Source organism: Oncorhynchus tshawytscha, linkage group LG19 (genome assembly GCF_018296145.1).
Source record: "Oncorhynchus tshawytscha isolate Ot180627B linkage group LG19, Otsh_v2.0, whole genome shotgun sequence".
NCBI classification, from domain to species: Eukaryota; Metazoa; Chordata; class Actinopteri; order Salmoniformes; family Salmonidae; genus Oncorhynchus; species Oncorhynchus tshawytscha.
Window position 1 is genome coordinate 26,080,529 of NC_056447.1, and position 25,400 is coordinate 26,105,928.

General features: G+C 39.5%; 1 protein-coding gene across 2 annotated transcripts in view; it reads right to left on the minus strand.

The window, feature by feature from the left end:
* LOC112218547 (N-terminal EF-hand calcium-binding protein 2) overlaps nt 1–25,400 on the minus strand; it is a 121,804-nt gene that overhangs the window by 89,845 nt on the left and 6,559 nt on the right. For both annotated transcript variants that reach the window (XM_024379424.2, XM_024379423.2), the window contains exon 2: nt 25,228–25,252. In XM_024379424.2, coding sequence (XP_024235192.1) covers nt 25,228–25,252 — 25 coding nt within the window. The remainder of the gene's footprint in view (nt 1–25,227; nt 25,253–25,400) is intronic.

The window sequence follows — 25,400 nt, forward strand, 5'->3', positions numbered from 1 at the left end:
TAACAAGCCACACAATATGTTGCATGGACTCATTCTGTGTGCAATAATTGTGTTTCACATGATTTTTTTAACAACTACCTCAATACACCCAGTCACTACAAATATACAGGTGCCCTTCCTAACTCAGTTGCCAAAGAGGAAGGAAACTGCTCAGGAATTTCACCATGAGGCCAATGGTAATTTTTAAAACAGTTACGGAGTTGAATGGTTTTGATAGGCGAAAACTGGGGATGGATCAACAACATTGAAGTAACACTGCAAAAAAATGTGACAAAGCAATTAACTATTTTTTTCCTGAATACAAAGTGTTATGTTTAGGGCAAATACAATACAATACATTACTAAGTACCCCTCTCCATACTTTCAAGCATAGTGGTGGCTGCATCATGTTATGGGTATGCTAGTAATCATTAAGGCCTGGGAGTTTTTCAGGATAAAAAAAAGGAGCGGAATGGAGTTTAGCACAGGCAAAATCCTACAGGAACACCTGGCTGTCCACTTTCCACCAGACACTGGAAGATGAATTCACCTTTCAGCAGGACAATAACCTAAAACACAATGTCAAATTTACACTGGAGTTGCTTACCAAGAAGGCAGTGAATGTTCATGAGTGGCGAGTTACAGTTTTGACTTAAATCTACTGGAAAATCTATGGCAAGACCTTAAAATGGTTGTCTATAAATGATTAACAACCAATTTCACAGAGTTTGAAGAATGAGAGTGAGTGAGAGTAATGAGAATGAGAGTAATGTGGAAACCTCTTTGAGACTTACGCAGAAAGACTCACAGCTGTAATCGCTGCCAAAGATGCTTCTACAAAGTATTGGCTCAGGGGTGTGAATACTCATGTAAATGAGATACAGTATTTCTGTATTTAATGTTCAATCAAAAATAAAATAGCAAAACATTCTAAAAACATGTTTTCACTTTGTTATTATGGGGTATTGAGTGTAAATTCATTTAATCAATGTTGAATTCAGGCTGTAACACAACAAAATGTGGAAAGCTCTGACCTCAATCCTATGGAAAATTTGTGAGCAGAACTGAAAAAGCGTGTGCGAGCAAAGAGGCCTACAAACCTGATTCAGTTACACCAGCTCTGTCAGGAGGGATGTGCCAAAATTCACCCAACTTATTGTGGGAAGCTTGTGAAAGGCTACCCGAAATGTTTGACTCAAGTTAAACAATTTAAAGGCAATGATACCAAATACTAATTGAGTGTATGTAAACTTCTGACCCACTGGGAATGTGATGAACGAAATAAAAGCTGAAATAAATAATTATCTCTGCTATTATTCTGACATTTCACATTCTTAAAATAAACTGGTGATTCTAACTGACCTAAGACTGGGAATTTTTACGGGGATTAAATGTCAGGAATTGTGAAAAACTGAGTTTAAATATATTTGGCTAAGGTGTATATAAACTTCCAACTTCAACTGTATCTATTTTAATACAGACCTATCTCAAAACATCACTAATCATTGAAAATGATAAATTACCTTATGGATCATGATAATTTTTAAGTTTTGAAAGGGAGGGCCCCCCTACCTTCAAGTCCGCCTATCCCCTTGTACTGTTTTTGGACTCAGATCTGGTTTCTGACCCCTGTCTGCCCTGACTTCGAGACTACCTATCGTCTAATACTGTTTGGACTCTGACCTGATATATGAACTCTCGCCTGTCCCCAACCTGCCTTTGCCTACTCCCTTTGTTATAATAAATGTGTCTGCATTTGGGTCTTGCCTTGTGCCCTTATGGAAAAAGGTTTTTAGAAATATTTGCAAATTGATAAAAAATAATAATAATTGAAATACCTTATTTACATACTGTAAGTATTCAGACCCTTTGCTTTGAGACTTGAAATTTAGCTCAGGTGCACCCTGTTTCCATTGATCATCCGTGACATGTTTCTACAACTTGATTGGAGTCCACCTGTGGTAAATTCAATTGATTGGACATGATTTGAAAAGGCACAAACCTGTCTATATAAGATCCCACAGTTGACAGTGCATTTCAGAGCAAAAACCAAGCCATGAGGCCAAAGGAATTCTCCGTAGAGCTCCGAGACAGAATTGCGTCAATGCACAGATCTGGGGAAGGGTACTAAAAATGTCTGCAGCATTGAAAGTCCCCAAGAACACAGTGGCCTCCATCATTCTTAAATGGATGAAGTTTGGAACCACCAAGACTCTTCCTAGAGCTTGCCGTCCGGCCAAAAAAGTTCTAGAGTTCCTCTATGGAGATGGGAGAACCTTCCAGAAGGACAACCATCTCTGTAGCACTCCACCAATCAGGCTTTTATGGTAGTGGCCAGACGGAAGCCACTCCTCAGTAAAAGGCACATGACAGCCTGCTTGGAGTTTGACAAAAGGCAACTAAAGACTCACAGGCCATGAGAAACAAGATTCTCTGGTTTGATGAAAGCAAGATTGAACTCTATGACCTGAATGCTAAGCGTCACGCCTGGTGGAAACTTGGCACCATCCCTACAGTGAAGGATGGTGGTGGCAGCATCATGCTTGTGGGGATGTTTTTCAGTGGCAGGGATTGGGAAACTAGTCAGGATCGAGGGAAAGATGAACGGAGCAAAGTACTGAGAGATCCTTGATGAAAACCTGCTCCAGGATATTCAGGACCTCAGACTGGGGTCAAGGTTCACCTTCCAATAGGACAACAACCCTAAGCACACAGACAACGCAGGAGTGGCTTTGGGACAAGTCTCTGAATGTGCTTGAGTGGCCCAGCTAGAGCACGGATTTGAACCCTATCAAACATCTCCCTAGAGACCTGAAAATAGCTGTGCAGCAACGTTCCCCATCCAACTTGACAGAGCTTGAAAGGATCTGCAGAGAAGTATGGGAGAAACTCCCCAAATACAGGTGTGCCAAGCTTGCAGCATCATACCTGAGAGGACTCGATGCTGTAATCACTGCTAAAGGTGCTGAGTACTGAGTAAAGTGTACTTATGTAAATGTTATATTTAAGTTATATTTTTTATAAATGAGCAAAAATATCTAAAAACCTGTTTTTGCATTGTCATTATAGGTTGTTGTTTAGATTGATTAGGTGAAAAAACTATTTAATACATTTTGGAATAAGGCTGTAACGTAACAAAATGTGGAAAAATCAAGGGGTCTGAATTGCTTTGCGAATAACATTTAACATTAAACATTTCACCAAATAATAATTTAAGGAATATTACTCAGAAATGTGTGAAGTAATCCGATTTATTGCAGTTACTCAATAAGAATACAATTACCAAATGGTACATACCAGAAATCTTCACAATAAAAATAATACAAAATATCTTAAGTCTTAACAGCATAGAGAATTTGCGTCTATGACATACAAACGTACATCAGGTTTACCAATGACTGCATGATCGACGTTTAAAGGCAAACTCCTTGTATCTCAAATCGTCTAATTAACATAACTTTGCATGGCCCAAAAACACATAAACAAAGGCATGAAAACAACACACATTCTCTAATCTAATCAAATCAAAAACTCAAATCAAACCACCACACCTTAACACTGTATAATAAGAGCATACCCCTGTATTGCTCCTCTTTGAACTATGCGCCGTCCGACAAACAGAATAACAGATTCTCTGTAACAATAAATCCATAGCACTTAGAGTACACTGAAACATATCAAAATTCATAGCTCTTTATGAACTCTTGTAACAATCCAAACATGACAATTAAATCAAACCAGTAACATTAATTTAGTTGATTCAAGTTTCATCAGTCATCACCTCTCCTGGCTTCAGTGACCCTAGGACTTCTGTGAGAACACACTCTTCATCGAGATAGCCACAGGTAAGGTGTGTTTGATCCCTGTGGTAGCCCACAGATGGTCGGCCATCCAAACAATGTCATAAATCGTGATTGAGTCATCATGCTGTGCTCCCACTCCAGCCAGTTGCTAGTCACAACAATCACCTTCTCTCAGTCTTCCACTACAGCATTACCAAGAGGCTGGTTCTAATCTCCACTTTCAGTCTAACTCAGCCATCATGTCGCCTGTCTCTGCCATCCTGCTACCTGACACAACCCTGGTCGATTTGAGTCGTGTAATCTATGCCAGGACACACAGTGCAGTGCTGTGATCCTGTCGTATTGAGTTGTTTGTTTGTTCTGGTTAGTAAGAAGGTCAGAGAGGCTGTCTGTCTGTTTATGAAAGGCTTTGAGCAGAAAGGTCACATCAATGATTCATTCCCACACCTCACAGGATACTGGGTGGACAACTGGGATATATCACCTAATTCGAGTATAATGTTAAAATCATTCACAAAATAATAATACCACCAATAAGCACTTATTTTGTTGGTATGCATTGTTCTTATTAATAGACAGTGTGCATTCCCTGTATGTGTGTACTGCACAGTATGAATCTGTACATACTACAGTATGAATCTGAGACTGTGAATGCTGCATGAACTGGTGTTCAGCTCCTCAGTCCCCCTGCAGCAACAACCAAATGGTTTTAACAAAAGTTTGGCTAAATCTCCTTATTTTATAAGTTCTCCCCTGCTGGCAGTCCTCACTCTACTCCAGTTACATAAGCACAGAATGAAATGGATAATTGTGATCCTTGCTGTGGGCCATCGCTGAAGAGGAGTTTGGAGAGTGTGGTATCTGCCCACAGCCTCCCCCAGGCTTACATGGCTCCACTACTGCCACTGTTCCAATGACAGTACTGCCAGTAGGTTGGCATATGATAGTGGTGCCAGACAGGCAACGTAAATATATCCCGCCTGCACCTCTCACTGCAGGAGTCAGAGGAAGACATTCTGAGATCCCTGGTGAGACACAGGCCTTTTACTGTGATAGGTAAATGTCCTCAAGCTGCTATAAAGGTTATCTTGAGTAAAACAAGCTTATATTTTGGGTTCTGATGGGGTACGACAGATGAACTAAGCTCAGAAGGCATGTGTAAGTTATATATTTTCAAGATGGGTACCTATCATTCATTTAGAAGTAAATTATTGCCCCTTTAATTTGATCGCTCTGTTGTCACAGACAATTTTCCCGTGTGGCAGGAAATGCAAATCTTAGTATATTCAAGGTTTAAAAAGACTTATAAAGTATGTAATAACCACTTTAAAATGTCAGACTTGATTTATCCTAACAAAAAATGTATCAACCCCTACAAAAATGCCCATGTCCATAATCCATATAATAATTCACATTTCCTGTTACTGCAGTATTATTGTCCTGCTGAGAAAAACTGATCAAATTAAGATATTACACCTGTATGTATGACAGGGCAGTTTGTATTGAAGTCAGACAGCAGCTCACCATGGTATTCCAGGTGATACACTCTACCCCAGTCTCTAGTGTCTCCATAGTGCCCGTGTTAGTGTCATAGTGTCTCCAGCCGACACTATAGACAGTCACTATAGATAGCCTGACTAGACAGGTGTCAGTAACTTTCTCCAGTCTGTCTGCAGTGAATGCAGGAGACAACACAGCTGGAAAGAAATGTTACCTTTAAAGGCCCAGTGCAGTCCAAATGATTTTTTCATATTGTGCTTTGTATCATATTTTGTAACAGCTGATGAATCTAACACTGTAAAAATGTGATCAATGTTATTTCCTGACAGTTGCTGGTTGAAAATACAATATACACCAGACCTTCAGCTTGCCTGGTGACATCACCAGGTGGTAAATTAGTTAATAGACCAATAACAAAGAGAGTTCCAAACCTCACTGCCAATAACAGCTAGTTTTCAGTGTTCCCCTCCCCACTCAGACCAGTCCCAGACAGTCATAGCAAGATTTTTTAAAGATTTGAATGGCAAACTATTAAAGGTACTTAATTGTTACCCAGTAATGATTTGATATTGATATAATAATGTCTGCATTGGGCCTTTAACGTTAACGTAATGTAAGTCTTCAATTGTATTATTAGCATAGAGAGCTTACAAACATACGAAAACTAGCCAATGTTGAGTCATATTTGTGGATTGTTTTGTTTACGTGCAGCATGAGTGCTCAGAGCATGGATGTTACAGCTCACAGGGGGGTGGATGGCAAAGCTTTTGTCAAGTCTTTACTATCCTTAAATGTGAAGACTGTAATTTTATCAAATCAATTCTCTATGTGTAATTATTATTATGTGATTAAGCTAATCATGTAAACTTTAATTAACTAGGGGCACCACGGGAAAAATGTTTATATAGTCTCTATTTCCTGAATCGACTCTTCAGATATTTTCATATATTATCAATTACAGTCTGCCATTAATGATTATTAATTGCTACCTTCTATCAGTCTCATCTGAACGTTGTAAAATTATTGGTTATCTGCACGAACCCTGGCATAAATTATGAATCAGCAATATACAAATTGGCTTAATTATTTATTTACTAACTAACAAAATAAACACATAAATACATAGCAAACAAACAGAAGATATTGGTTACTAACAAAGATAGACAAGTCCCTAGTGGGTTAAGCTGATATTACAGCTTGGTAGACAAAAGGAAAAGGGTGGGACTGAGAAAGAGTAGGAAAAACTAAATGGATTCATTACACACAGTCTATAATTATGTAAATTGAAATGCTAATCCTTTGCGTACGAACGGCCGCTCATTCGAGAATAATTGCAATGTATATATATTTACTGCTGTATGTCTTCTCTGTTGGAATCCTTGATCGTCCTGTATGGTTCATCAGAGTCTCTGGTTAACTTTCATTGAAGTCACAAAGTATATTGTGGTTGTAGGTGGTTAGAATAGTTACTTCAGAGTACCATTCAGATATGTTCTCATAGAATAGTTACTTCAGAGTACCATTCAGATATGTTCTCATAGAATAGGTACTTCAGAGTACCATTCAGATATGTTCTCATAGAATAGGTACTTCGGCGATTGTCTGTATTCCCGTCCTAGGTTTACATCATTTCTAGTCCGACTAGTAATTTGTGTCTAAGATTTGCTCTTATTCTGTAGGGATCGATAGTCTCAGAGTTTAACCATTTCCAGCAGTGTAGCCAATGCTCCATCTGGTATAGTCTTGTCCTTTGGAAGAGTTGTAGTTTAAACCACTTCACACACCAGCGTCACCCGGCATGTTTTGGTCTCAGAAATTCAACCATTTTCAACCTTATCTTACACCGGGGTTTGCGTGGTCTGGTGTGAATTTCATCAGGAGTGGGTTTTATACGTTTCAGTATAAAAGGGCAGTTCCATGACGTGGACATAATGTCTATGCTCATGTGGGCGTGGTCACTGAGTAGTTCATCTTTATATGAAAAACCCATACTCTCATTTAGAAGGTTAACATCACATTACATCTTTTCACAAGAGTTTCATGTTTAATCACATACTTTTCCCAATATTTAGATGTAAACCTGACAGCTGGGAAATGTACACTTTAAGAGATATCCTTATGTGTGTTTCCTGTCCTTCATGAGATCACCAAATGAAACACACTCAACATCACTGTCCCTTATGTGTACACGGATCATTCCCACATTCTCAAAAGTGGAAGGATGGTTTAATTTAGGAGTTTGGCCAAGTGAAGTCCTTTTGTCTCTCTCTGTGCTCTCTGCCTCTCTTTCTGCATGACCAGGGGGAGAGAGTCTCTCTCTGCCAGAAGTGTATGACCGGAGATAACAAAACCTGGGTTTAGAAGAGAGTGGGGGGGGGCTTTATCTCAGTGCTAAGCTTTTCAGCACCTTAAAAGGTTTGGGTCAAGGAAAAATCTTCAAGGGGAATCTTAACTTTGAGCCTTTGATCTAAAATCCACAAGATCAAGACATTTACTGAAAAAAATAATACTCTCTTATAGTCTGTCTCCTAACTCCAATCAATGCCTACAGTGGCGTAAAACAGTTTCACAGGGCCCACTTGCAAGGTTCGAGCATGGCCCCGCCCTTAACCCCACCTCCAAAATGAGGGGGGGGGGGGGTTGCCATGGTGTAGAGAGGAAAATGTATAGTAATCTCATGCTGTTTTACACATTTTGCAATAAGGCTGAGTACAAATGTTGCTGTTTTAGATCTCGGAGATTCTTGAAAGATGTAACAATCTAAAAAATAAAATAAAAATTGGTCTGATGTTATACACAAAATAAATATATACAAAATGTTATATACAAAATATATACAAAATATACATTTTGACAGATCAAAGCAGAGGTGTGGACTCGAGTTACATGACTTGGACTCGAGTCACAAATATGATGACATGCAACTCGACTTTGACTTTAACACCAATGACTCGTGACTTGACTTGATACCCTTCCCAAGCCCAAATATAAAAAATGATGCTATTAAAAAAAGAGTGCAGCGCATCAACTCTTCATTTAACGGATTACAGTTTGAATCAGACAGCAGCCAATCAAATTGTGCCAGCTGAGAAAAAGTTGTGCACGGCAGTGCAGAAGAACGTCGGCGGGTGAATTAAGATGCAGCCTTTGGAAAGATGATACCCCAAATTATTATTTTCTGATATAAAGATGACGCTGTATCAACATAAAACGGATTGCACTTTACAAAACATGCGGGAAGAAAATTACAGACGGAGGCGCAACAATTTCCAACTTTGTTCAACATTTGAAGCTGCACAAAGAACGGTAAGTCGTGGCTAACATAGCCAACAGCTATATATTTTATTACTTTACTAGTGTATCATGTAGGCTAACGTAACGTTAAATCATAGAGCTGGCTAGGCAGTTGTAGCCTACTGTAACCACACAGAGAGAGAGTGTGCATCGCCTACATCGATGATTCCGCCCCATAGCCATCCTTGATAGTCAATCCCTATTGGGGGGAGGGGAGGGTGGGGGGTCTTTCTCATGGCTACCCATGTATTTCCATGGAAATACAACGTTTATTTGGAAAGTAATAAATATATGGATATTTTTAAAAGCATTCAACTATTACTCTTGTTAAAAATATGAAATATATTACAATTTTGGACAGTTTTGGTATTACATTTGGTGAAGAAAACATGACTTGTTTAGGACTCGAAACTCAAAGTTTAGGGCTTGAGACTTGACTTGATACTTGTCGGTCTTGAGTTGAGACTTGACTCGGACTTGCCTGTCTTGATTTGGGACTTGACTTGAGACTTGAGTGTTAAGACTTGAGACTTACTTGTGACTTGTAAAACAATGACTTGGTCCCACCTCTGGATCAAAGTGTAAGCTGTCACACCATGTAAAGAAAGAACCTCCAATGTATATATTTTTTCTTCATAAAATGCAACTAACTGGACACAATAAAATACATTTCTTTTTTACAGTAATTGTCCAACAAGTGTTTAAAGGTCTTTATTGTTTAATTATAACATTAGGTTATTCAAATATCCAAACGTCTTTTTGATTTGATTTATAGCACTATTAAATGCTCCAGGGCTAATTTATTTAGCATTTTGGCATGTTTTTCAAATTTTTGAACATTTATAAAGCAAACATTATCAGTTAGGTCTAGCACAGCAAATATTTTTTCTGAAATTGATTCATTTGAAAATCCCCAATAAAGACAACCATTCTATCAGATCTGTCAGCACTCTGACGGAGTTGACATGAGACACAAATCTGACAGAGATGATGTTTTACGTTGTTGACAACATTTTTTTCTTCTTCATTCAAGTGGTATACACAGTAGCAATTGTGTTTTTTCTCAGTTAGTTTATGACTCTAAAATGTAATTCAATGTAACATATTTCAACCAAAATTAATATTCTATCGTAATCTATAAGGCAGATGGAGTTTATAGTTTATGGTGATTCCAATATTGTGTGTTTGAATCTATCAAGAGTAGAGAAACAAACCATGAGCAGTCTTGTTGCACTAAATGTAACGAGGACATGAATAAAGGGTCCTGATGGTATAGCTGACCCTGCTCATTCCTGATTAATTTAGCATTTTATGCAAATCTGACAGAGTTGACCAATCTCTAGAAACATCTTTTAAGAATCACAGTTTTGAGAAGAATTGTCACACCCTGATATGTTTCACCTGTCTTTGTGTTTGTCTCCACCCCACTCCAGGTGTCGCCCATATTCCCCATTATCCCCAGTGTATTTATACCTGTGTTCTCTGTTTGTCTGTTGCCAGTTCGTCTTGTCTCATCAAGTCTACCAGCGTTTTTCCAGTACTCCTGTTTTTCTCTAGTCCCTATATTCTAGTTTTCCGGTTTTAACCATTCTGCCTGCCCTGACACTAAGCCTGCCTGCCGTTCTGTACCTTTCGGACTCTGCTATGGATTACTGACCTCTGTCTGTCTTTTACCTGCCCCCTGTTTTTGTAATACACTTTTGTTACTTTGAACTGTCTGCATCTGGGTATTCTGAGCCGTGATATAAATATTCTATAGTCACATAGTGCTATTGCAATAAACTACATACAGTGCCTTCAGAAAGTATTCACACCACTTGACTTTCTCCACATTTTGTTGTGTTACAAAGTTGGATTAAAATTGATTTAATTGTTATTTTTTGCGAAAGATCTACACAAAATACTCTGTAATGTCAAAGTGGAAGAACAATTTAACCATTTGGAAAAAAAATGATTGAAAATAAAACACTAATATATCTTATACACGTTAGAATCACATTTGGTAGCAATTACAGATGTGAGTCTTTCTGGGTAAGTATCTAAGAGCATTCTTATTTGTTGATCAATGCTAGGCAGCAATTTTCAAGTCCTGACATAGATTTTCTAGCCACTCAGGAACTAGGCCACTCAGGAACATTCAATTTCATTCAATTTCATCTTGGTAAGCAACTCCAGTGTAATCACGACAAAAAGTTAATTTCTTTGCCACATTTTTTGCAGTACTACTTTAGTGATGTGTTGCAAACAGGATGCATGTTTTTGAGTATTTGTATTATTTCTTCTTTTCACTCTGTCATTTCTGTTAGTATTGTGGAGTAACTACAATTTTGTCGATCCATTCTCAGTTATATTTATCACAGCCATTAAGCTCACAAAGAAATCCCTAAGCAGTTTCCCTCTGCTCTGGCAACTGAGTTAGACAGGGCACATGTCTATTTGTAGTGACTGGGTATATTGCTACGCCATCCAAAGTGTAATTAATAACTTCATGATGCTCAAAGGGATATTCAATGTCTTATTCCTTTTTTTACCCATCTACCAATAGGTTCCCTTCTTTGTGAACTATTAGAAAACCTCCTTGGTCTTTGTGGTTGAATCTGCTTGATATTCACTGCTTGACTCAGGGACCTTACAGATATTTATAATGTATGTGTGGGGTACAGAGATGAGGAAGTCATTAAATAATAATTTTAAACACTGTTATCGCACACAGAGTGAATTCATGAAACTTATTATGTGACTTGTTAAGCACATTTATGCTCCTGAACTTGTTTAGGCTTGCCATAACCAAAGAGTTGAATACTTATTGACTCAAGACATTTCAGCTGTTCATTTTAAATGAATTTGTTAACATTTCTAAAAACACAATTCCACTTTGACATGATGGGGTATTGTGTGTAGATCAGTGACATACCATTACAATTGAATCCATTTTAAATTCAGGCTGAAACACAACAAAATGTGGAAAAAGTCAAGATGTGTGAATATTTCTGAAGGCAATGTATAACATTCATTTTTACCCAATGAAATATTCTACATTCTGAAAACGTGCTCGGCACTGGAAAGATGAAAGGGGCAAAGTACAGAGAGATCCTTGATGAAAACCTGCTCCAGAGTGCTCAGGACTTGAGACTGGGGTGAAAGTTCACCTTCCAACAGAACAAAACCCTAAGCACATAGCCAAGACAGCTAAGAATTGGCTTTGGAACAAGTCTCTGAATGTCCTTGAGTGGCACAGCCAGAGCCCAGACTTGAACCCGATTGAACATCTTTGGAAAGAACTGAAAAAAATGTCTACCTGACAGAGCTTGAGAGTATCTTAAGAGAAGAATGGGAGAAACTCCATAAATACAGGCGAGCCATGCTTGTAGCGTCATACCCAAGGAGACTCAGAGCTGTAATCGCTGCCAAAGGTGCTCCAGCAAATTACTCAGTAAAGGGTCAATATACTTACGTAAATGTGATATAATATTTTTTTTCCATTGTCATAATAAGGCTGTAATGTAACAAAATGTGGAAAAAGTGAAGGGGTCTGAATACTTAGACATTTCCTTGTTTTGAAAGAAAAGCACATTTTTTGTCCATTAAAATAACATCAAATTGATCCGAAATACAGTGTAGACATTGTTAATGTTGTAAATGACTATTGTAGCTGGAAACAGCTGAATTATTATGGAATATCTACATAGGTGTACAGAGGCCCATTATCAGCAACTATCACTCCTGTATTCCAATGGCACGTTGTGTTAGCTCATCCAAGTTTATAATTTTAAAAGGCTAATTGATCATTAGAAAACCATTTTGCAATTATGTTAGCACAGTTGAAAACTATTGTTCTGATTAAAGAAGCAATAAAACTGGCCTTCTTTAGACTAGTTGAGAATCTGGAGCATTAGAATTTGTGGGTTCGATTACAGACTCAAAATGGCCAGAAACAAAGACCTTTCTTCGGAAACTCATCAGTCTATTCTTGTTCTGAGAAATGAAGGCTATTCCATAAGAGAAATTGCCAAGAAACTGAAGATCTCGTACCGTGCCGTGTACTACTCCCTTCACAGAACAGCGCAAACTGGTTCTAACCTGAATAGAAAGAGGAGTGGGAGGCCCCGGTGCACAACTGAGCAAGAGCACAAGTACATTAGACTGTCTACAAATGCCTCACAAGTCCTCAACTGGCGGCTTCATTAAATAGTACCCACAAAACACCAGTCTCAACGTCAACAGTGAAGAGGCGACTGTGGGATGCTGGCCTTCTAGGCAGAGTTGCAAAGAAAAAGCAGTATCTCAGACTGGCCAATAAAAAGAAAAGATAAAAAAGAACACAGACGCTGGACAGAGGAAGATTGGACAAAAAATGTTATGGACCGACGAATCTAAGTTTGAGGTGTTCGGATCACAAAGAAAAACATTTGTGAGATGCAGAAAACATGTAAATATGCTGGAGGAGTGCTTGACGCTATCTGTCAAACATGGTGAAGGCAATGTGATAGTCTGGGAGTGCTTTGGTGGTGGTAAAGTGGGAGATTTGTACAGGGTAAAAGGGATCTTGAAGAAGGAATGCTATCACTCCATTTTGCAATGCCATGCCATACCCTGTGAACGGCGCTTAATTGGAGACAATTTCCTTCTACAACAGGACAATAACCTAAAGCACAGCTCCAAACTATGCAAGAGTTATTTAGGGAAGAAGCAGTCAACTGGTATTCTGTCTATAATGGAGTGGCCAGCACAGTCACCGGATCTCAACCCTATTGAGCTGTTGTGGGAGCAGCTTGACCGCATGGTACATAAGAAGTGCCCATGAAGCCAATCCAACTTGTGGGAGGGGCTTCAGGAAAAATGGGGTGAAATCTCTTCAGATTACCTCAACAAATTGACAACTAGAATGCCAAAGGTCTGCAGGGCTGTAATTTCTGCAAATGGAGAATTCTTTGACGAAAGCAAGGTTTGAAGGACACAATTATTATTTAAATTAAAAATCATTATTTATAACCTTGTCAACGGCTTGACTATATTTCCTGTTCATTTTGCAACTCATTTCATGTATGTTTTCATGAAAAACAAGGACATTTCTAAGTGACCCCAAACTTTTGAACGGTAGTGTACATTTTAAGATAAAACATTGTACATTAATTATACTACAATGATGGCATATCCTAAACAAAAAACTCTGATAATACTTTTATTTCCCTCTTGACCCACATTTTAATCGCATAGACAATCAGGGGAAATCCAGAATATCAAAAGCGTTACTTAAACACAAGCCACATGCAGAGATGCTCGAGGACTGCCCACATGCAGTAACGCCTCGAACTGCGGTACACAATCACACACTATTGAGGCAGACACCTTTGGTGGAAAGTCAGAAACACACCCTCTATTTGCTCAGTGCCATTGTTACCCAAACAATTCTGATTACATTATTTGATACCTCTACATTAAAAAACAGCATCACTCCGTTGCTTTTTCTGGGAGAAATGATCAAAAAACATTATTGGCATAATTCTTTATGAACTTTTGGCCAAACCTAATTAATCTGGATAGAGTACTGAGGAGAGAGGGTGGGGTGGGCGGGGGGGAACATAACAATTGAAAATGGGAACAAACCCAAAGCTCTTTGCTTGAGGCCCAAAAAGTGTTTTAATTAGCCAAGGACTCCTGGGATTAGGTAGTGCGACAGATCTGCAGTTGCCAAAACCATTTTCAAACACTTTTGTATTTGTATTTGTATGTATAAATGGTCCCCATTAGCTGCTGCCAAAGCAGCAGCTACTCTTCCTGGGGTCCAGCAAAATTAAGGCAGTTAATAAAATTTTAAAAACATTACAATACATTCACAGATTTCACAACACACTGTGTGCCTTCAGGCCCCTACTCCACCACTACCACATATCTACAGTACTAAATCCATGTGTATGTATAGTACGCATAAACCCTCCTGGAACGCTTGAAAAGAAAACAAGTGACCCTCCCCTATACCCCAAATAATAATGAAAACAAAGTGGAATAGCAGAGAACATGTCTACCGTTTACCCACACTTTTTGGACAGACCAGAGCCTTAGATATGCCCATTTAAGGAACTGCTATTCCTCCTGTAAGCATTACATGGCAACGCAGGAATTTTGATAGCACACAGGGCTGCGGGCCAGAAGGTTGTGCATTTGCAGAACACCGTGGACAAGAGTCGGGGTGGAACGATCTCCTTTAAAGTAAAAGTATTGCAAGAATCTATCATCGTATTTGCAGGTCGGAGAAAAATATTGCCTTTTAAAAACATTTCATGCAATTCTATGTCATTTTACATATTAGCAGAATCCTTTTTAGTACCACACAAATGACTGAAATTACAGGCTAAAAATGGACAGAGAGATAGGTGTTATGTGTTCATCTCATCATATTTCTCCATTGCCAAATCAATGTTTCTTGTTTGCAACGAAACTGTCCCTGTTTGCAAATAATTAGGAATCTGAGCATGGCACTTTCAATAGTGAGGCCTACCTTGCCACCCCAGACAGAGTACTGTAGGACTATCGACGCAGAGCAATGTAAGCTTTAACCTCTGTCTACTCTTCTTCCCTGGCTTAACCCTAAACGCTGTCTGGGTTTAAACATCTTCTATTGGACAGAAAGTGAATAGCTTAATCAATAGATAGTGACAGAATTAGACTACTTCACAAGCACATTTCTTGTCTTCTCGGCTATAGAAGGTTGTAGCTCAGCCTCTGAATTTCAAAGAAACAAGTCACGTCTTTTCAGGGTATTTTAAAGCTTGTTTCTAAGTATAAAGCATCGCGGACCAAAGCTCTGTTATTGATCACTCTACATAATCAGATCGGTTTAATTTTCTTCAAAATCTTAAGATAACAAGATGTAGGCCTGTGCTTTTTGCCATTTGAGTTTTGATTTTAACTTAACAGCCCTTCGCTAACACGGAGGTCGGCAATTTAAAGAGTGCAAGGTGGGTGGAGGAACTGACTGACACATCTATATATAGCTATAGCAGCCCGTAGCCAAAGTTTGTCTGTCAAACAGGCACCTTTTATTTCTTAACCATTAACTGCAGTGGGTTAAATCAGGATCACACAGAGTGTTTCTTGGTAGACTTAAACAAAGCTGCTTTGAAATCAAAGTAAACACCTCACACACATGGTTATGAGCAACAACAAAAAAACAGAAAGAAATGTACCATTTCAGATATAGTGTTGAAATGTATTACATTTTGAGTTTGCATCCCAATATTACACTTTATATACATCACAGGGGGCTGAAATGTAACAAAACCATTTGACATAGAAACACCAGATTTTCTGAAGTTTAAAAAGAATCATGTTTATTAATGATGAAATTATGAAAAATAGGAATAACATTCCACCCATGAGGCCGCTAGTCATTTGACTACAGAAAAGGCCTAAATAGAAATAAATAGTCTCCAACAAAAAGCTCTCTTGTTGTTAGTAAAGTCTAATTAAACTGGTTTAAATCAATTTTGACTACTATCAGCACCATGAGCTGTCAATTTCAAATTGATTGTGCCGTGGCTGCTGCTTCAAGTTTCAGCACCACAATGTTGTCATGACTTGCCTGCTTGGGTCAGGTTAAGGTGGACCACAATCCTACAGAGAGATCTCTCACACCCACCAGAGAGGAAGAGATCGAGAGGTATAGAGATGGGGGAGTTTTATGACACCTCACGTCCATTGTAAATCGGAGGCAGCAGACAAAATTAATTTGTCCTCTCACTATGGAGAACTGGCCTCAGAACATTATTAACATGCAATAAATGGATTTTGGGATAATAGGTTTTGTCAGCCACAATGGTGGTAATGACGATAGATGGAATATGAAAATGAATGTCGTTTTTGTTATGTTATTAATAGTTAAAGGATGACGTTATAATGAAAACATTGCAAATTTAGAGTTTTCCTAGTATATGCTGGATGTTTGCATATTGTACGATTGTGTGGAAAATGTTCAGATCAAAGAGAATGTTTTTGTAAAGACTAAATGTGAAGTTAGTTGTCTAAATTGGATCTGAGTAAAATCCAGACCTTGCCTCGTAACTTGGTACACCCAGAGAATTGCCCTAAAAGCGGAAACGCCCACTTCTGACCCGAGGGTATAAAACATGTGAGTAAAGAATTTACATTCAGACTAAGTGACCTGAGCTGCAGCCAAGGTCTGAGTAATCAGCAACCCCAAAACACAACACGAGGTTGAAGACAATGGAAGAGAGAGTTAAACCTGTAACCAGAGAAGTGTGTCATCCGAGAAGCCAAAACTGTCCACGCAGAGACCCCCATCGGAGAACTTCAACACGTAAATACATCATTATATTCTGACCCATAAGAGAGGCAGTTGAGGGCAAGGGTTAAAATAAGCATAACTGACAAATGCACCAAAGTGTATTTTTCTCTCTTTTTCTTTTCTTTTGAAATCCCCATTTTGTGTTGGCCCACGAGGGAGCTGTTTCATTGTACTAATTCTAATCAATAGCCTAGACTGTGTGTTTGTGTATGTGTATCTTATATTATAATTTTAGCTTGGTGTGGTACGGACTTATTGGTGGGACTCGGGTTTGTGCAGATTCCCGGATTATGCGACGTTCAGAATGAGACTGTACAGGAAATTGATTAATTAGCGACTGTTGAAATATTTATATTCTGATATTCTTTGAGTTAATGTGGGAAATAGAAACTCAATAAAGCTAAAACTTTCCCATGGTGCCCCAGGTTAATGAGTTAATAATTACCTGATTTATTCAATCACGTAATTATAAACCGTTAATCATTCGATGAGCAGCAGTCGTCACATTAATCAATACAATGTCACGACAATGTAAGTTACTCGAATCTGTCTTATTGTGAGGTCAATAATACATAATTGACGAGAAACATATTGTTTTTAATAAAATTGATTACAGTTGTAGCAAGCTATCAAAGTTGACCTCCGGTCCACCTTCTCATCTTTGCGCTCTCCTTCTCAAACTGAACAGAACATAGGCTATAGGCTAGTCCACATGCATTGTTTGGACTTGGCCTAATCCAAATATATATTTTCGGAAGAAGCCTTTTAACTTAACATTTTAACCTTATCCCAAAACCTTAACCCTTACCTTAACTATTCGGAATGAGTGCTTAAACTTAACTATTAACTATTAAATTAGAAATTTGATGTTTGTAGAGTAGCAGGAGCAACAAAAACACTTCCACATTTGACGTTTGGAGCAACTTCAAAATTTGACATTTGGAGAACGTGGATGAACGTTTCATTTTGCAGTGAGACTGTGAGAGCTTGTTGGGACAGATGGTCTATTCTGTATCATTTGGATTCAGGTACTGTAGTTGAGAACTTTTGGTTATTAAATACAGATGGCACAGTTTTGAGTGAGGATATCAGTAATTATGAGACTGCTGAAATACACAGCAAGGACTAGTGGTATAACTGAATGTATCTGTACTTAATAAAATAAGAAAATTGTAATGAGAGCAGCCAGTTCGGAGTTAATTAGACCTCCTATCCTGTACTCTCCTGCAGAGAACATGTCCTGTACTAGCTAGCATGCCGGCCTGTAGGGAGTGACTAATGCACTTTTGTGTCGCTTCAGTAAAGCTTAACTTAAAAAAAAAAAACATTTTCAAAGTAATGTGTTACAGGCTCCTGCTGGCAGGAGGGCACTGTAGTTTCCCAAAACTGTTTTTATATATATTAAAGCTGGTGTTTCTTGTTGGCCTGGTCTGGTCTGGGGAATAGAATAGCCTATTTGAGGCTTAAAGTTAGTGAGCAGGTTCTATCATGCTGGTGTTGATGCTGAATAAACCATGAGCACCTTTCTCTTCCAGTCTCCTCTTGCTCTTCTCCCCAGCCCTCTCCTCTCCCTGGCCTGGCTGCAGGTTAAACAAATAAATTAGCAAGGTTGGGACAGGCTGGCAAACTCTGGGGGGCAGTTAGAGGAACACATGTTTACAAGTGTTTGTGGCAGTAATGCTGCTCATTTAGGTCAACCAATCACCATTACCACGCCATTACCCTTTACCCTAGCCCAACACTAAAATCCCTGTGTACGCATTTGTAGAGAATCTTGGATAAAGAAACGTCCCTAAATGCCTGTTGTCTCCTTATCACCGTGAGTGACAATAATTACTTCAAGCTAAATGAGTCAGAAATCTATGGAGCATCAAAAACAATAATTAAACCCAAAAAGAAAGGAACAAGGGCACCAGGCATCAGACAGACAGGCACTATCCTGCAGGGAGGACACGTGTCTGACAGGTATTCACACAGGAATGATGAAAAAACACAAGGGAAAGTCACTTAGAGAAAGATAGCGACAGAGAGAGAGAGAGAGAGAGAGAGAGAGAGTGTGAGAGAGAGAGAGTGAGTGTGTGTGTGTGTGTGTGTGTGTGTGTGTGTGTGTGTGTGTGTGTGTGTGTGTGTGTGTGTGTGTGTGTGTGTGTGTGTGTGTGTGTGTGTGTGTGTGTGTGTGTGTGTGTGTGTGTGTGTGTGTGTGTGTGTGTGTGTGTGTGTGTGTGTGTGTGTGTGTGTGTGTGTGTGTGTGTGTGTGTGTGTATGAGAGGCAGATAGACAGAGAGAGAAAGAGAAAGAGAAAGAGGAAAATGGATGAGGTGGAAATGCATGGGTGTGTGTGTACGTACACTGTCCTTTCCTGACATTGGTGACTGCCCTGGTTCAAATGATGTTCCAACTTTGAGTAGAATGTCAGAAATGACAACGCAGAGGCCCCTGAATAATAGATGATGCTGAACAGAGGACAGGACAGGGCGAAGAGAAGAGTAGCAGCAGCAGTTGTATCTGTTCATGCCTCATCAGCTTCCAGCTGCCCCGTGAAGCTCCCCAGCCTCTGTCCTGACTCCTGTCCTGACTCCTGTCCTATCTGTGGCCAGGGAAAGTCAGGGAAAACCAGGGAAAGCCAGAGCTGTGATGGGGGCAAAAGGTATCAGCCTACCCTGCAGTGAGGTGACACATATGGAGCAGACTTCAAAGTCACCTCTGTTAGCACGCTGTGCAGGGTCCATTACAGCTGGGATAGACGATAGAGGACTTAGTCTATGGGCCCATATCTATCAGTAGGCAGGAAATAGAACAACTGCCGTTATCTAAGCAACACGGTCAACACTCCTGAGAGCTCACCACAGGCATAAGACACAAAATACTGGAATAAGAGGGGAACAAAAAGAGCATTATAGCAGAGAAGGAAATGTTGGATTAGCGGGTCAGACTCATGTTTACCTCTGTTGGGTTGTGAAAGGGACTTTCCCTGCAGTGTACCCACAGAGAGAAGGAGAAGAAAATAGGGCAAGCTGAAACCTTTATGCGAATCCTCCCCGCAAGGCTTCTCTCCCCTCTCCAATGTATTTTCCTTCTCACTCTCTCTCTCTTCCCTTCTCTCACCCATTCTCTTCATTTTCCCCTCTCCATCTTTATCCTCTCTCTCACCATCGCTCTCTCATTACAATGTCAGTCGCCAGGCACATTGAGGCAGACCACTTGCCTCTTCTCCGTCAGCAAAGTGATCTGCCTCCTCACTAGATCTGTCCAGGCGAGAGGAGACAAAATGCTGAGAGGCAAAACACAACAACACACAGTTATACTAGCCAATGACTAGTCATTTTCACCCTGTCAGTATGGTGCAAACATTCCACTCAAACTGAAACCTAAGGCAACACCAGGATTAAACCTCTCAGAAAGATAATTACTTCAACAATAAATCTAGTGACTCAAATCAAATTGTATTTGTAACATGCTGTCACGCATGTTGGGCATTCTATGTTCCTTTTTCTATGTTTTTATGTTTCTTTGTTTTGGCCGGGTATGGTTCTCAATCAGGGACAGCTGTCTGTCGTCATCTCTGATCGGGAACCATACTTAGGTAGATTTTTCCCACATAGTTTTTGTGGGTAGTTATTTTCTGTTTAGTATTTACTGCACCTGACAGGACTGTTTCGTTTATTTCTCTTTGTTATTTTGTTATAGTGTTCAGTTACAATAAAAAATCATGAACACTTACCACGCTGCTCTTTGGTCCGATTCCTCTTCTTCAGACGACGACTCCCGTTACACATGCGCCGAATGGAACAAGTGTAGATTTTACGCTAGTCACTTTAATAATGTTAACATACTGCTTTACTCATCTCATACAGTTGAAATCAGAAGTTTACATACACTTAGGTTGTAGTCATTAAAATTCATTTTTCAACCACTCCACAAATTTCTTGTTAACGAACTATAGTTTTGGCAAGTCGGATAGGATATCTACTTTGTGCATGACACAAGTAATTTTTCCAACAATTGTTTACAGACAGATTATTTCACTTATAATTCACTGTATCACAAATCCAGTGGCTCAGAAGTTTACATACACTAAGTTGACTGTGCCTTTTAACAGGTTGGAAATTTCCAGAAAATTGTTATGGCTTTAGAAACTTCTGATAGGCTAATTGACATCATTTGAGTAAATTAGAGGTGTACCTGTGGATGTATTTCAAGGCCTACCTTCAAACTCAGTGCCTCTTTGCTTGACATCATGGGAAAATAAAAAGAAATCAGCCAAAACCTCAAAATAACAATTGTAGACCTCCACAAGTCTGGTTCATCCTTAGGAGCAATTTCCAAACGCCTGAAGGTACCACGTCCATCTGTACAAACAATAGTATGCAAGTATAAACACCATGGGACCACGCAGCCGTCATATCGCTCAGGAAGGAGATGACCGTACATTAGTGCGAAAAGTGCAAATCAATCCCAGAACAACAGCAAAGACCTTGTGAAGATGCTGGAGGAAACAGGTACAAAAGTATCTTTATCCACAGTAAAACGAGTCCTATATCGAAATAACCTGAAAGGTCGCACAGCAAGGAAGAAGCCACTGCTCCAAAACCGGCATAAAAAAGTTGGTTTGCAACTGCACATGGGGACAAAGATTGTATTTTTTGGAGAAATGTCCTCTGGTCTGATAAAACAAAAATAGAACTGTTTGGCCATAATGACCATCGGTATGTTTGGAGGGAAAAGGTGGAGGCTTGCAACCCGAAGAACCCCTTCCCAACTGTGTAACACGGGGTTGGCAGCATCATGTTGTGAGGGTGCTTTGCTGCAGGAGGGACTGGTGCACTTCACAAAATAGATGGCATCACGAGAAGAAAAATTACATGGATATATTGAAGCAACATCTCAAGACATCAGTCAAGAAGTTAAAGCTTGGTCGCAAATGGATCTTCCAAATGGACAATGACCTCAAGCATACTTCCAAAGTTGTGGCAAAATGGCTTAAGGACAACAAAGTCAAGGTATTGGAGTGGCCATCACAAAGCTCTGACCTCAATCCTATAGAAATTTAGAAAAAGTGTGTGCGAACTGAAAAAGCGTGTGCGAGCAAGGAAGCCTTACAAGACTCAATTACACCAGCTCAGTCGGGAGGAATGGGCCAAAATTCACCCAACTTATTGTGGGAATCTTGTGGAATGCTACCCGAAACGTTTGACCCAAGTTAAACAATTTAAAGGCAATGCTACCAAATACTAATTGAGTGTATGTAAACCTCTAACCCACTGGGAATGTGATGAAAGAAATAAAAGCTGAAGTAAATCATTCTCTCTGCTATTATTCTGACATTTCACATCCTTAAAATGAAGTGGTGATCCTAACTGACCAAATACGGGGTATTTTTTTACTATGATTAAATGTCAGGAATTGTGAAAAACTGAGTTGAAACTTCCGACTTCAACTGTATGTACAGTATATACTGTATTATATTCTACTGTAGTTTAGTCAATGCCACTCCGACATTGCTCGTCCTATATTTCTTAATTCCATTCTTTTACTTTTCGATTAGTGTGTATTGTTGTGAATTGGTAGATACTACTGCACTGTTGGAGCTAGGAACACAAGCATTTCGCTCCACGTGCAATAACATCTGCTAAATATGTGTATGTGACCAATAAAAATGTATTTTTTTCCGTGAAATGCTTATTTATGTGCCCTTTCCCATCAATGCAGTTAAAAAGTATGGAAATGAACAAATAGATCAAAATAAAATAGTAACACAATAAAATAACACAATAAATAACAATAACAAGGCTACATACAGGTTATATACAAGGATTACTTGTACTGAGTCAGTGTACTAGGGTACGAGGTAGTTGGGGTGATTGAGGTAATATGTACATGTAGGCTTGGTTAGATGATTGATTGAAGTACTGTACTATGCACATGTAGGTACAGTAAGGGGTGAAAAGCAGAAAGTCCGGGTAGCCATTTAAATAACTGTTCAAAAGTCTTATGGCTTTGGGGTAGAAGCTGTTCAGGAGCCTTTTGGTCCCAGACCTGGTGCTCTGGTACAGCTTGCCGGGCTGTAGCAGAGAGAACAGACTGTGACTTGGGTGGCCTTCCTCTGACACTGCCTGGTATAGAAGCCCTGAGGGGGAAGGGGCATTGTCGTGCCCTCTTTACAGCCATGTTGGTGTGTTTGACCATGATAGGTCCTTAGTGATATGGATACAGGAACTTGAAGCTCTCATCCGTCTCCACTACAGCCCTGTCGATGTGAATGGGGTTATAATATGCCCTCCATTTTCTGTAGTCCACGATCAGCTCCTTTGTCTTGCTGACATTGAGGGAGAGGCTTTTTTGGCTTTCTTAGGCACGGGGACTATGGTGGTCTGCTTGAAACATATGGATATTATAGACTGGGTCAGGGAGAGGTTGAAAATGTCAGTGAAGAAACCTGCTAGCTGGTCAGTGCATGCTCTGAGAAAGCGTCCTGGTAATCAGTCTGGCCTTGTGAATGTTTACCGGTTTAAAGGTCTTACTCACAAAGGCTGAAATCTGCAAATATTTCCTCATTGTGCTTCAATAAAATAACATTTCTGAAAACTTGTACCCTGAGCAGTCATGAAAATTGCATATTATACAATAGGCAGTGGATAAATCTCTGCAAGCCAGTTCCAAAAACAGAGTAATAGATCCACAATGACCAAGGCAAGGTAATCACTAATCAGGTACACATGCTTACACTCTCATACAAACTAGCAGTGCTCCAAAATGAAAAAATATAGTATACTATGGTATAATTACTATAGTATTCACTGTTGTGGTTTAGTATATTGTAGTATTTATAGTTTACTATAGTATATATATCATTTAAAAATAAAATAGGAATTACTGTAGTATTTTTGCGGACTGTATTATACTATAATATTTACTGTAGTGTTTTTTTGCAGATATTACTGTAGTATTTACTATAGCGTTTTGGCTTTATTATCTTTGACATAGCAGTGGGGGCTTTCTCCTTAAGGAAACCTACTGGAGAAACTACTCAAAGAGCAAATGTTCCATCATCTGTAGGTAGGTAGGTAGGAAGGTACTACAGTTTACAACAGAATTCTACAGTAAGTACTGTAGTAGTCTATAGCAAAGTATTTTTAGTATTTTTTCATGTGTGCTGTTACAGCTACCTCCTTTAATGCTGGATGGGAAACACCCCCCCACCCCACCCCACCTCCCGCCCCCACACCCTCCCTGAGCAGTTTCGGGAGTGGAGCATATCATGGCATTGGGAGTGGGAGAAAGAAGACAATTACATTTCCATTACCACACACTTGTCTATAATTACTGATACCTCTCTTTCTCTCAGGAAAGAGTTTCATTACAGGACGTCCGTATTTAAAGGGCTGTGATGCGGTCCTCTCTACGACGGTGGGCCCAGCAGCATAATGCAGCAGGATCAGAACCTCTAATCAGGGCCTGTTAGGCGGCGCTCGCCTGGAGGCAGCAATGATAAAAGCTCCTGGGCCAAAGGAGCATGTTAGCTCAGCTATAAAACACAAACTGCTAATTGTGTTATCAACGCTAGGAGACATATAGGCTTATTTAGCAGGTGCCCTTTTGGAAGTGGGCAGAGAGGGAGAGGCAATAAACCTTGACCCTAGTCGATCCATACATGGATCCCATTGTGAAGACCAGAGCAGATCTTGGAGAGATGTTGGACCCCTGACCTTTATCTCCCTTATCCCCTATTTATCTCCATCTCTTTCTCTCTCTCTCTTGCTACTCTCTTTCTTCTCTCTCTCTCTCAGCCTCTCTATCGCTCTCGCACAGTGTGTTTAGCATCGCTCTTTCATTGAAACAGCCACAGAAAATTTCCCAGGAGAGGAGGGTAAAAATACCACAAACTGAGCTTGTTCCATACATCAAATGACAAGGATTCTCTTTAACTAGGAGCTAATAACATATTTGTAGTGTATCTACTGTGTCTCTAAGAAACATACACACAGAATAGATAACTAAAAAATATAGCAGTGAAATTACCATTGCTATTCCACAAGGTAGTTAGAGATACAGTGCAACCACACAGATCAGAAAATAAAATGACCATCTGGTTGGTATATAAACATATCCTTCTAAGTTGTCTCCTTTTCTTCTATCCTGTCAAAGGCTCCAAGACACGACAGCAGGACAAACAAGTGCCAGAGGGAATGAGGGAATGAGGGAAGCTCTGGAACCGCACCACACTGTGCTAGCCTGGAAATTAAACAATGTACTAACAATCCACAAGACTGACCAGAGTAGCTACCTCACTGAGAGGACTCAGACAACATGATAACAAATATGTTAAACAAACCAAAACACACTTACCATCCTTATCAGCTCTCCGGAAAATCTGTTAAGACAAAACATAAGCTCTGCATTAGTGAAGGGACAAGTCACGTGAACAGTGTAAAAACATGAAACATATCCAAACATGGTCCAAAAGGTGAATAGCTAGGTAAGAGTAAGTGGAAACCCAGCGTAATCTTGTTTAAAAAGCC